Source organism: Trachymyrmex septentrionalis, unplaced genomic scaffold (assembly GCF_001594115.1).
Source record: "Trachymyrmex septentrionalis isolate Tsep2-gDNA-1 unplaced genomic scaffold, Tsep1.0 scaffold9, whole genome shotgun sequence".
NCBI lineage: Eukaryota > Metazoa > Arthropoda > Insecta > Hymenoptera > Formicidae > Trachymyrmex > Trachymyrmex septentrionalis.
The window spans coordinates 1,751,489-1,765,860 of record NW_017306091.1 but is presented as its reverse complement, the minus strand read 5'-3'; the positions used below and the strand labels follow the sequence as shown (position 1 = coordinate 1,765,860).

Genomic DNA, 14,372 nt, shown 5'->3' with positions numbered 1-14,372 from the left:
AATACTGTAGCGGATTGCTACATATAAAATAAGTAGGCGGTAATGGAGAAAACTCACTAAAGGAGGCCAGACTCGAAAAAGCTTTTTAGCCGTGAGGCGTTTCTTCGTCTTGATCCCACAACTTAACTACTAGACGACTCATTAGTAAGACGCCGTAGTGTGAGTCCTGCCTTAAACGTCCTAAAAATAGTTCAAGTAGCTATTGGTATTTAAAGTAACTTCGCGTGACCGAGGTACTTTCGTGAATCTGAGCGAGTCCCGTTGGACCTCTGGTGGCGAGTCGCCACAATACGTATATCTATCTCACTTTAAGTTCTAAAAGTGTACATTAGTTCAGCCACAGAAAACAGACCTCATGTTTGGCTTTGGAAAGTCGAGGTTGTACGAGGTTAATAAAGGTTAAGGGGTACAAATACGGTGATGCAAATTATCCTTCTGCTATTTGTCTTCGAAAGATACATGTCGTGAAGTAAAAATTATGCGAATTTGTACGTATGGTGCGAGTTAAAAGAGCTTTCGCTTGTTTTCTTATTTCAAAAAATAAAAGAAAAGCACAAACCGAAAAAAGAAAATGCCGAAGGAGATGAACAAGCCGTGGGACGGTCGCAACCGAGGACACGAGGATAAGGCTTACTTCGGTGTGTATTTTCTTCAGTCTTTTCACCCGTTACAGATAATTTGGGATGTACGTTCAAGAGTGCGAAATTTTGCGCATGATTTTATTATTTAATATTTCGTCAACAACAAGAATAGAGCGATACATCGTGCATATTAAAATACGGAATGTATTCTTTGACGTGCACCTATCTCTCGCATACCTCAACAATGTTTGTCCTATGTTTTCGACATCCATAATTCCTGCATAACTTCAATATTTGTTTGCTCGTATCTTTTTTTGTACTGACAAGACCGTTGGCAAGAAAAAAAAAACAGATTCATGTAAGTTATTTTTGATAACGCGGATTGAAAAAAATCAATCGAGCGATACATTGAAAGAGAACTACTCGAAAAAAAGCACACTGAATTTGTTTTTTCATATCAAAAGTACAGACGATTTGGTCAAGATGAATAGATATTTTATCATGATGATAGAAATTGAGATCTCGGACGGAAAAAGAATTAATAAATCACATTTGAACAATTTAAATATGATTAATTAATTCAAATCGATTGATGAATTAATGTGATGTATTAATTCTTTTGCGTAGGCAACGTGTGACTTTACATATTGCAAAATTGAGTATACAAGTTCCCAGATTTCTTGATTCAAAGTTGAATCCCATATGTTCATGTTAAGAGATTGGAATACACTCAATTAAAAAAGAAGAGAATTTCAGCTTAACGATTTAAATTATTTAAAAGATAGACAAAATTATTTTAAAAGAAACAATATATTAATATATTTAGTATCTCGTATTTCAAGGAGAAATTGGAGGTGTTAAATTTTCATCAATTAATGTGAGATCTAAAAAAAAAATTAATTGCTTTTCTATTCCGATTTCAGACCGATTTCTAGCATTTGTCATTGATTGTTATCAGCAGAAAAAATAGCTTTGCAATTGTAAGATTCTTTAGTACGATTGGTTTCAGAATTCCAGTGAGAAACTAAGGGAAAGACCAATTATATTAAAGAATTTTCAGATGAATAGTTTTCGAAATGATTGTTTAACATGTCAAAATATGAATAATTATTATTTTTTATAAGTAAATTTATTATATTTATCTTTATATCTATATATACACATTATTCTATTCCTCCTCCCTTTCTCCAAACATAAAGTTGTCTCACTTTAGATCTGAAAATATCTGGTCATATTAAGCTGTGAATATAAGACTGGTCAAATAATAACGAAAATTTTTATATTTATCATTGCAATTTTTTAACATTGTGATTCAAGAATTTTTTAAATATATTTGATATATTTATTTTGTACTGCTCTTTTATGTTGCATCTAATTTTTCTGACACTGTTTTATGACAAAAATAGTTATTCTAATTTTACTGCTTTATTCTTATTATCTACTTTTAGATCATAATGATCGAGTAGAAAGATCTGTAGGAAGAGATGGAAGATTTCATGTTGGTCCCATCAAGCATCATGTATCGTTCAGGATTCATAGATCTAACAATCTAATGTCCCATAATTTTGCAAATTTGGACAACGATATTCCAATGACTTCTAATGATAATACGAGACAAATGATAATCAACCAGAGAGATAGAGAAAGAGGTGGTAGGATTCGGCGTACTGTTTATCGTGGGGGAAATAGTCCTGTGCCCAATTTCAAGGGAGTTCAATTTCAAGGGATTCAAGGAAGGAATTTTAAGGGAGATCAATCAAATTCTAGGATGCAACCTCTTTCATTGAGAGAATCCAATGGGTATAGAATTAATGTAAGTATATTTCTATAATTATAAATCATACTCAAATATCAGTATGTGTATATAGATTTGAAATAAATTTCTATTTGTATTTTACAGGTACCATACGGCCATAAGTACGAAAGGGATTATATTATAAATACCCTTTTGAATTATATGGCACCTAAAGTATTCGTTCCTATAATGGTATGTGATATCTATGTTTTTTTTAGGAGAAATATATATATTTTTTATTTAATATATGTCTTAATACCTCTAATCATTCCTTAATATGATGTATGGATAAATATCAATAAAATTCAAATCGTATACAGCAGGGTTGGGTAGTGTTAAGTTAAAAAGATAAAAGTTAAGTTAAAAAATTAAAAAGTTAATTAATTTTAACTTAGTTATATTTTAGACTCTTAACTTTTTAACTTAATTTACTTATATTTTATCGGTAACTATTAACTTTTAATTTGATTTTTTTGAAGTTAATCCTCAGACACAATGCGAGAGGATAGTATATAATTTAGTAATTTTATATTGTATAATTGTTACTTGTGAACAAAAATAAATACGAAAAATTATGTAAAATGGCCAAATATTTTTTTATTTTTTTTTTATTGTTCGTTCCGATCAAATTTAACTTTTAAAAAACTTTTCAATTACTTTTTTTATTAACTTAACTTAGTTAAAAAAAAATTAACTTATCCAATCCTGGTATACAGTAATAAATGTAAATAAAAACCGGTTTAAAACTATAAAACCATGTAGCTAAAGCAAAAATTTATTTGCAGTACAAAAAAACAAGAACTGATGCTTGTTTTTACATAGACGATCACAAGACAGCAAATACGTTATTAAACTGTGATCGGAAAATTACGATGAGTGATGGATTTAAACTGCGAGTGAGGGTGAAACCAGAATTTCCAATCTGCGATATCGATGACGAAGTAAAGGAACGATTGAAGCAAGCAATGGCTAAGAGATATAGACAAGACACCAAGGCTTTAAATTTATCCAAGTTTCATCTTGACTCTGGTAAGAATTAAAAGTTGTGGAACTATAAATATAATGAAGATGATAATATAATAATTAATGATATTAGTTAATGTAATTTAGAAGTTTTAACATACATGTATTTGTCTTACAGATCTTTGCTCTGATTATTTTTATGCATTGTTTTATCCTGTTATGATGATGACTGTGTTGGATATTATGGCGGAGTATATACCGAATTTAGAAGCCTTGAATTTAGAAGGAAATAAGCTGCAGAATATTGAGAGACTCGGCATATTAACCAAGAAATTCTTAAAATTGAAGATTCTTCATATGGGTGATAATAAGGTGAGTTTAGCTAAATATGAAAATATATATAACATAATCATTAACATAATATTCGGTTTTAATAATCTCAAGTTAATTGCATATTCTAGATTAGAGATATTTATCAACTAGATGCTATTAAGGATCTACAACTGAACGAGTTGAAGTTATCTGGGAATCCTGTCTGTAACAAATATAAATCTCGACAAAATGACTACGTTAGGTAATGTATTTTTTTCAACGTAATCTTCTTTTACTGAGAAGTATTAAATGTCACAAGAAGTATTAAAAATAATCTGTTAATTTCTAATCGTGAGATAGTATTTCGACAGAGATTGTGTTATATTTCTTTTGAAAACTTTCAAGTAGACATTTTTAAATTAAGCTTAATTCTCCATTAAATTAAACATTTACTGTTATATGATACATTAAATAAAACATTTATTATTACATATCATATAAAAGTAAATGTTTTATTTAATAACACAGATAAAACACAAATGTGTAAAATTTATCATTAAATTAAAGTTTTTTTATTTAAAAAACATTTAATTTTTAAATTTCAAGTAAACAATTTATATTTGTTTCTGCTATTTAATGAAGCTTTGTGTTTTTGTTATTTGTTATTTGAGCCTAGTGAACTTACCTTTTTAATTATAGAGATGTTCGAAGACGATTCCCAAGATTACTGTTTCTGGTGAGTATATTATGTATACTGTTATATATTTATAATTGAAATATCTTTTCTCATATAATATAACTTTTTATTATATTATTACAGGATGGCACAGAATTACCACGTCCTATTGTCTTCGATATAGTAGATGCCAACATTCCTCTATCGCAGAAGATGTTTGTCGCTGTCGATGCAAAAGTACAAGAAATTGCTAAGCAATTTTTACTACTATATTTTACAGTATTCGATAGTGAAAATCGTCAACCTCTACTGGATGCATATGATGAACATGCATGCTTCAGCATGACGATAAGCATTTCTCATAATAACAAGTGAGTATTTGTGCAACGTTGCAATGCTTTTTTCTTTAACGAGATTCTCCACTTAAAAAAGTAGAAAGGAATTTTATAACTGTTCATATTTTAACACAGAAGTTTTTGGCCATTTACATCTTTTTTAAATAATAAATAATAGGAGAGAGAGAGAGAGAGAGAGAGAGAGAGAGAGAGAGAGAGAGAGAGAGAGAGAGTGTGTGTGTGTGTGTTGTGTGCGCGCACGTGTGTGTATATATATATAAATTTTGCAATAGCCTAAATGATAAAAGGAAGTAGCTGTAAGTAAAGGTTCAAGGAATTTTGATTTATTTTCTATGTTGTCAATTAATCGCCATTGGGATTACATTGTTTAATATATAATCTAAACAGAATAATTTATAAATATTTCATACTTTAATGTGAAAATAATACGCCGAATTTTATTTTTTTAATTCCAAAATATTTTTTTAACTTCATTCTTTCATATGAATATAGTTTTTCAAAATTCTTATATTTATGTTCGCGATTAAATTACCTAAAACTTATGTATGTAGTAAGTTATGTATGTAATTTACATATTAATTATAAACTTATTTTTTAAATTTTATGAAGTTCTTATATTATGTAAAAAGATTAGAGAAATGTTTCAAGTATTCTTGTATTATGAATAAATTTTTAACATTCTTAGTATTGAGTGATGGTACAATTCAAAATTATTGAATTAAAATTATTTTTCACAGATTAAATGGGTATCATTTGGAGAATCGAAACCTATTTAGAATAAACGATACGACCAGAAGACAGAAATTTTTGAAACAAGGTAGATTACCTGTAGTTTCTTTTATATCAGAAATGCCACGAACAAGGCATCTGTTAAGTACTTTTACCATGGACATCTCTCTTGCTACAGTAAGTAGCTATTTGTTATTATGAGTAACCATATCCTATTGTGTGTTATACATTATATAAAAGATAAAGAGATGTGTATAAGAAACAAAGATAAACTTATAATTTATTTTTTATTTAACCATAGCAAACAATGATGTTCATTACGATAACAGGCTACGTTCAACTTGATAACAAGGAAGAGCCTATTATCTATTATTTCAACCGAACATTTATAATTGTCCCGAAGGATGAAGGATATTATATTCAGAATGAACAGTTGCATATTAGTCAGCTACCTGAGTCGCAATTAACGAAATTGCACCAGCAACTGAATCAGTTAGAAAATCAACAAATTCAATCGGAAACGCCGGCCCTGAGTTCAGTAGAAGTAACGAATTTCGTGGCAACGGAACTCAGTGATGAAATGAAGCAACAGATGACGTTAACGTTAAGTCAACAAACAAATATGAATCTGGAATGGAGCTTGAAATGCTTACAAGATACGCAGTGGAACTATGACAATGCAGTCTCTGCCTTTATTTTAAATCGTGAACAGATACCATCACAAGCGTTTACGAAGTAAATATGTAAATAAGAAAATTCATTACTGTGATAATAACTTGTAAGAAAAGTTCGAGCTTCTTGTAAAATGCCAAACTCCATTTCATTTCATTTCGTTTATATTGCATTTGTTTCCTACGGGTATATTTATTTTTATTTGATATAGAATGTCTAAATAGAGCATCTGGATATTTATGTTACTTTCGTATTTTTTCAACGAGGAATAATTATTAATTTTTACAGAGAAAGAAAAGTACTAAGAAAAAGTAATGTATATTAAAAGCTGCATTAATACAAACCTATTAGAAAAATACTTTAGAAGTATGTATAGAATCGTCTTGTTTTGTTTATATTGAACTTTATATTGAACTAAAATTGCACACAGTATAATCTCAAGAAAGTTGTTAAAAATCATAATTTTGATTGGAATTACAATCTTAATATCATATGATTAGTAAAAAATATCACCAGTAAGAAAGATATGGTCAGTAAAAAAGTTCATTGACCGCGGATACAACATTTGAATAAGAGCTTAATAATCATATTGCCTATGATTAGAAGGCCTTTATATTTATAAATGTGGATCAATAACGAATGCTTGCTCAACTGATTTATATCCACTTGAATATACTCATTTTTTCTATTATGATTTTTGATAAATTTCATATATATATACACACACACACACATATACACAGACATGTATATGTATATGTATACATATACATACACACACACATACACACAGTATGTATATGTATACATATTTATATTTGATAGCACTATAATGAAAATTGTAATAAATTACTTATATACAATAGGTTTTTTCGGAAAAATTGTGTTTGGTGAAAGCTTATAATATAATTGGAAATGTTAGGAATAGTTAGAAATAGTTGGAATTGGTTTAAAATCTAAATATCATATTAAAGTTGCAATAAAATATAAATTTTTGAGTATGTGTATGATGTATGAAATCATTATCATATGATGAAAGTGACTAACTGAATATTCCCAAAAATTTTTATTTCTTTAAAATAATAATTTGTACACTTTTTGTTGGTGCTGTTACTTGATAAGTATACGATATATAAATTAAAATATAGATTATAATGTGCATCTGAAAGCAAAACAAAGCGAATTCTTGATATATGGTTAATATTGAAATATCGTAGTGATTATACATATATAACAAGTAATATTTGTTATAAACATTCAGTTGTCAGATTTTGACATTTTTTCCTATGTAAAAACATTATTACATACTATTTGGTATGAAAAACATTATTTAACAATATAAAAAAGAAAAAGCTACAAGCCAATGACAATTATATAAAAGTTAATAAACAAATGTTTCTATCTCTTCTATTAATGTATATAATTGTTATTGGTTTGTAGCTCTTTCCTTTGTATATTGTTATTTAAAATGTTTGAGCTTTTTCTTTATATATATATATATACAATTTTAATTATATAATTATTTCTTATCACACATTCATAAGCGTTTGTAATGTATGTTACAATTTCTAAAGTACGAATTCTTTCATTTCGTCGAAAGTATGAAGTATGAACATAAAGAAAAGTTTGTTTCATTAGCGTTTTTATATTACCGATTCGTTAATACTTCATGTATCTTTAATGTGATATTATATAAATATATTTATAAATTTAGATTTTTTAAAACTAAATTTACAGAACAGATAAAAGAGGTATTGATACTTTTTATTTTTTTAAAATGTAAAAACTTACGAGATTTTATAGAAACGATTTTTATATTATAAAAAAAGCTAGATTCTATACAGTACACGTCATGTATACAAAATGGCGCACAAAGTGTCACAGATTTATATATGATAAATTTATTTTTAACAAAATTAGTATACAAATGATATAGAATTACCAAAGCTTAAAAATTTGATAAATAAGTGGAATGTGTGATATTTTGCTACCTTATATATTTCACACATAAAAAAAATCAAAAAGTATTTCTCTTAAGAGGAAAAGATCTCTCAGTTAGTGTACCTGTAACAAAAGTATTCTCTATAATTATTTATATCTAACACAGTTACATTTTACGTCTACAGATTGCATCTAAAAAATTAAGTAAAAGAAAGATATTGTTCCTTTTATATACCTAAAATTATTCGATTTCTCAAATGTAGAATTATTTATGTGGCTCTGTTAACTGAATTTTATCTTGCGCACAGATAAAAGTCAGATTTTCGCATACATACTTAAATTATAGAAAATCTCAAGTATAATAATTCAATTAATATTTTAATGTAACAAATGATATACAACTATCTTTAAGAAGATAAATAGTATAACTCTGTACAAAGCATAACCAAAAATTTCTCAGAATTATTACTTTACGTATATGTTGATATATATACATCGCAATTAAATGACTTTTTATAAATAGTAAATAGTATCATAGAATACATATTTTGTATGTCTAAAATGCTAGGCATGTATTAGGTGAAATAGGAGTTCACTTACATTATGTGAGTATAAATTATTCGACTGGAAAATTCGTGATGGATTCAATTTTTTTGTAATATTTTGCGGGACGTGTTAGTTTTGCGTGCAAAACAAAATGCAACTTTTAGTTTGTATCATTGAGAATATGGTTTGGATTTCACACCACGTATACATACATCACATTGGAAACTTCATATATCAGGACGATGTTCTAAAATTTCGATTACAGAACAATATCCTGATACTCCTAAATGGAATTTGACGAAGTCCAAAGACACTTTACGTGTCAGAAAATATTAAATTGCAGCTCGAATCCCACAAATCATCTGATACATTCAGGTGGAAGATTCAGCGTAACTATTTTGAAGGACACAGACTTCGTTACTAAAATGAAATAAATAAACTTATATGAGATCCAAAAGTTAAGCATAGCAAAACTTACAATAGTGGGTGTGACGTATCTTCATTTCTCTTCAACGAAGACATATTTTGTGTGCTTAAGAGGCAAAACTGCTCTTTGGTGTGTGCGGATGTGTTGTTAGATACATATTTAAATCGCGCGAATTACACTTATTAATGACAACTCGTGTATAATAATGAGATAATATCGTAAACGCCTAATGACGAGTAAAAACAGAGAAATAATTTATACTCACATATTAGTATGCGATAATTTTAATAAAAAAATGTACGTATTTTGACTGGATAACGACACATGCAAAATATCCAAAAGACTAATACGATACTATTCATGAACATAAATCATTGATATAATCGAAAAACTGGATATTTCTTTTTATGTTGATAAATGTGATAGATACAATATCGCTTAAAAGTATTTGCTCACTCTATCTCCTATAGTAGAATTAGAATGCGATTTTGGCGTATGAAAAAGATATGTACAAAAATTGAGACAAGTGTAACCACTTTTGAGCAGTGCTTTTGATTTGTAAAACTTGTACACAGGTGTACAAAATTGTACAAGTAGAAAAATCTATTGATATAAATGTTACATAAATAATCATTATCATTCGTACTTTGCAAAAAAAATGAATAAATATTATTGAATTATTAATTATTAATAATTATTAAAATGTAATTAATAAAGGTTAACGACATATAAAAAAAAGATATATAATACATAATGTAAATACCTTTATTAATAAGCGATATTAATGTGTTAAGAATTGCTTGTACAGACAATACTTGACAGTAAAATTAATAAAAGAAATGATATTTTATAAAATACATATTTCTTATTTATTTAAATTTTAATCTGAAAAGCCTTTTCTTGAAAAGCTCTTTAATTCTGGAAGAACGTTATTATATCACAGATTTCTCACACGATCAATAATATTGAACATAACTGAATAAATACTGTGTTATTGTGATTAGTATTTACAGAATATATAATGAAGATAGAATATTAGCTGCGTTCGACATTGTAATGCATTTTAGTTATGTAGGTTTATGTTGATTTGTGTCATAATTGAAAGAATTCGTACACAGTATTTTCTGTGTACATTGCTCGAAAATATCCAGCCGTATTATTGTATCATGTAGCTTTTGAAAGAACGAAAGCTTTTTCAGGAATCTTCACAGAAACACACGTTCTAGACATTTTTAAACCCTTTAGTTCACCGTACTTAAAGGATATCTTTCTAACACCAACTCCATAGCCTTCAAATGTATGTGAAAACTGCGAAACAGCATACAATAAAATGTAAATTGAAGAAATGTATTCTCCTAGATAACATTTATGTTGCATAAGATATTTAAAAACCGTCTTTTAGATCTTTAGTCTTATACAACATGCATGTTATCTGAGCTATATTTAAATTTTCATACATAAATGTGAATTATTATATGAATTATTTTATGGATACTTACTTGCAGCCATTTATTCTGTTCCTCTTTCTTTATATCATAACTAGTGTAAAATTTCTCTACTTGTTTATTGTGAATGTCAATTAATTCAACTGTCAACTTATAACTCACTGATGAACTGTCTGCCCGACAGTTGATCCATTCGCTTACCTACATATATATATGACATGTATAATCTATAGTTATATACGATTAACACATATATGTACATATAAAGGAAACTGAGGTACCATGGGTCATAAAAATTCAAAAGTATCTTAAAAGTAGTCTAAATATAAAAATTTTTATATCATTTTTTTTTAAATAATTAAAGCATAATGCATATTTTAAAATTTAGTAAGTATTTAGTAAATATTTATTAGTTTTTAAGAAAAAAAATAAAATATATTTTTTAAGAAATGGTGCCCCATATTCAGGGTACCATAAGTTACACAAAAAAATAGGATTATGCAAGAACGGCGACGAAAGTTAAAAAGTATTTTTAATTAACTTACACATTCTTAGCATAGTTACTTAGCATAGTTAATACAATAAAATATGATTATAATTAATAATTATTAAATAATACAATAGAAAATTATAACAAATAAGAAATAATCATTAATAAAAAAATTTATTACAATAAAATAAAATTAATTGTTAGAAGTACAAACTTTTAGGATATATACTTTCTGTATTGTTTCATTTCATCATGAATTTAATGTATGACCCATGATACGTCGATTATATTTATCATAATTAAACATTTAATAAAAAATGATAAAAAATCAATGTTAGATTATTACTTGTAATGTAGTAAGATGAAAAAAGATACGTAAAAACTTGCACCTTATACATATATGTTTTACTACAAAAACAATATTAACCCTTACCCTATCAGCTACTAGCCCATGTTAGTAGGTTAAGGATTAAAACATTTTTATGCAGTTAAAAAGTTACTATTGCACGAAAATCATTAATAATTGAGGTTTTTTTTTCGATACAATAGAATTTAATCACTGTTACCCAGATAAAAAATATGGGTAACAAAGTAATAGTCATATTATAATATCAGTAGTATAATTTAAATATTCTAGATTATGTTAAACAATCGATGACCCATGATACCCTGGTTTCCCCTACATATACATATATATTTTTTCTGTCATAAATTTGGCAATACCTGTATTGTTGGTCGATATATGTCTATAATATAGGGATGTATTCCCTCTTCCTTTAAATCTATATTTTGCGTTCTGGGATTATACTGTACATTTTCTGACTCTGTCAAGCAAAAGGACCGCTTGACCTTGCAAGGATAATTATTAGTTTTAATAAACCAATTTAGACCTGTCCAGTGACCTATGCCTTCTGCACCAGAATGGTTCTTCAATAAATTTCTCCCATATGGTTTCTTTTTGCATGTCAAATATAATACAGACCAGGGCATGTTATCGTCCAATGGAAACGGTTTATCCATAATCTGATTAATCTTTGTGTACCAGACATAATATATCAGCATCTGCCAGTGTTTGCACACCAATAGACAGTTTAGCATAGTCTTATAGTCAACATAGGAGAAGATCTTTGTCAGTACTTCGACGGGCAGGAATTTATTACAGAGTACCAGACCATTGCAATCTTTCACATCGAACATCATGTGAGAAAGAGTATCATTGAATTGCCTCATTATTTGGCAATACGCTTAACTTTATATTGGATGCGTTCCGATACTCACAGTGCTGAGATCTTCGAGAATCTTCGAGAAAGATAGTCGGCACGCTTCTATTCTGTAATCATATAGTTCTTCGCGTGAAAAAGTCCCGACTCTAACACAAAGTTGATACGACCAGAATCGAAAATGCCGCTTATGCGGTGAGTAACAAAAAACAGTATGCAGAATACGAAAGTCTAAAAGAGTAACATATATTCAATTGCGCGTTTGAAGCCAGTCACACTTTCAAAAAATAACGCAATAATACATGTAATCACCTCAGTAGAGTCATCGAGATTAGTTCAATTTTTTATGCATCACGTATATGCAAGCTGTGCTCTCGCTTTAAGACGCGTTTACATCCTGACGGAAAAGCAGGCTGTGTTTCAAAATTCATTGTCACTGAAAATGTACAGTTTACGTTACATATACTATACATTTTTAACACGCAATGAATTTTGGAACAATCCTCGTAAAGTAAAAAAGCAGCAATCAATCAGAATTTGCCCTGGTAGTCGACAATTTTTTGAATGTACGTACCACTTACTACCAGTTGCGAGTTCTGATTGGTCACTGCTTTCCCGCTTTCTGGGTACCAATCATGAAACTTTATTCCTAGGATGGAAAGTGAAAAGTGAAAAATTTCTCCATTAATTTCAATGGTAAAACTTTTCAATTTTCACTTTTTATCGTAGGGATAAAGTTTCATGATTGGTACCCAGACTGCTCCAAACTTACTAGTTACTAGAGAATCTGTATTCTAACCTAATCCTAATCGTCGTTTGCAATGTTTGCATGTGCTTAATGTTTTTCATGTGAAATCCTTCGGAGTGAGTAATTGATCAGTTTAAGAAACGTCCATAAGGAATAATGGTAAGACCTTTTTTTAATTAACGTTAATATATGTATGTATATATATATATTTGATTGTTTAATTTTATATTTTAATTTTATATTGATAAATTTTTAATATGAAAATTTTTAATATAAAAATATGATATAATTGTACTTTAATTTAAATAATTGTATCGTCATAATATAGTGATAATATAATCATATCATATTGTATAATAACATTTGCTGAAATTATGTTACAGGGGAAAAATAAGAAAACGCGTAAAGTTGTAATGCAGAGATTTGCTCAAATGAAAAGGATGATTAGTCTGAGTGATTCACGAATGTAAGTTTAATGTCTTATATGATCTTTAACAAATCATTGTTATTATTTTATAAATTGTGAAAAGAATTAAAATGAATTTTTTTTTAATAGAAAGCCAGAAAAGCGATTGCCATCGAAGAAAACTCCGAAAGAAGATAAGACTAAAATAAAAATTACAGAAACGTAAGTAATGTTACTTATAAATGAACATATTATTTTTAATATAAATATTTTTAAATTTGATATTATGAAATTATTATTTATTATAAAACATGTTTTTATACTTTGAAACTATGTAGTACTTTTTTCTTTCAGGCCACAGCAATCCTCTGCATTATTCTTTCAGTATAACACACAACTTGGACCACCATACCATATTTTAATTGACACAAACTTTATTAACTTTTCTATTAAAAATAAATTAGATATAATAGAGAACATGATGGAATGCCTCTATGCAAAGTGTACACCATATATAACTGATTGTGTAATGGGTGAGCTAGAGAAGCTTGGACAGAAGTATAAATTGGCATTGAAAATTATTAAGGATCCACGATTCGAAAGATTAAAATGTATGCATAAGGGAACCTATGCAGATGATTGTCTTGTAAACAGAGTGACACAAGTAAGTATAGACTACAGAATTTTTATTATGTTAAAAAATTTTTGTGACAATATAAATTTACTTAATTGCAATTGGCATAAATAAAAAATGTGCATTATATTATTATTTCAGCATAAATGTTATATTGTTGCAACAAATGATAAAGATTTGAAAAGAAGAATTCGGAAGATACCGGGTGTACCAATAATGTACATATCTCAGCATAGATTTACAATAGAAAGAATGCCGGATGCTTATGGTGCACCCAAAAGATAAGAGTAAAATTTATTGAATTAATTTTTTTTTCAATAGTTATATTTTTTGTACATGTACAATACAAAGATATACATTTTAATAAAATTTGTATCATATATTGATATGTTTTATTTATTTAAATAAAAATTTAATTATTTTATTTATTT

General features: G+C 27.9%; 3 protein-coding genes across 6 annotated transcripts; 2 read left to right on the top strand and 1 right to left on the bottom strand.

Moving 5' to 3' along the window:
* The first annotated feature begins 105 nt into the window (after positions 1–105).
* On the top strand, positions 106–6,265 carry LOC108755654 (nuclear RNA export factor 1-like). The gene is made up of 10 exons (XM_018498785.1): positions 106–638; positions 2,030–2,394; positions 2,482–2,568; positions 3,162–3,405; positions 3,518–3,711; positions 3,801–3,913; positions 4,351–4,387; positions 4,472–4,698; positions 5,421–5,589; positions 5,714–6,265. The coding sequence occupies exons 1-10, from the start codon at positions 572–574 to the stop codon at positions 6,149–6,151; spliced, it is 1,941 nt and encodes a 646-aa protein (XP_018354287.1). The 5' UTR covers positions 106–571; the 3' UTR covers positions 6,152–6,265.
* Positions 6,266–8,431: 2,166 nt separating this feature from the next.
* LOC108755678 (F-box only protein 27-like) lies at positions 8,432–12,536 on the bottom strand. Of its 4 annotated transcripts, none has more exons than XM_018498827.1 (4): positions 11,657–12,536; positions 10,498–10,644; positions 10,249–10,306; positions 8,432–8,991 (listed from the first exon to the last, which is right to left on the bottom strand). In XM_018498827.1, exons 1-4 carry the CDS (start codon positions 12,161–12,163, stop codon positions 8,930–8,932), a joined length of 774 nt encoding a protein of 257 aa, XP_018354329.1. In that variant the 5' UTR covers positions 12,164–12,536; the 3' UTR covers positions 8,432–8,929. The 4 variants fall into 4 exon arrangements, with proteins under 4 accessions (XP_018354329.1, XP_018354328.1, XP_018354326.1 ...); XM_018498826.1 differs by lacking the exon at positions 8,432–8,991 and having other exon boundaries at positions 9,962–10,306; positions 11,657–11,995; positions 12,212–12,536; XM_018498824.1 differs by lacking the exon at positions 8,432–8,991 and having other exon boundaries at positions 9,962–10,306; positions 11,657–12,384; positions 12,466–12,516.
* A 408-nt stretch (positions 12,537–12,944) lies between these two features.
* On the top strand, positions 12,945–14,226 carry LOC108755682 (rRNA-processing protein FCF1 homolog). Its single transcript, XM_018498832.1, has 5 exons — positions 12,945–13,060; positions 13,285–13,367; positions 13,458–13,529; positions 13,662–13,971; positions 14,083–14,226. The coding sequence occupies exons 1-5, from the start codon at positions 13,058–13,060 to the stop codon at positions 14,224–14,226; spliced, it is 612 nt and encodes a 203-aa protein (XP_018354334.1). The 5' UTR covers positions 12,945–13,057.
* The last annotated feature ends 146 nt before the right edge of the window (positions 14,227–14,372 follow it).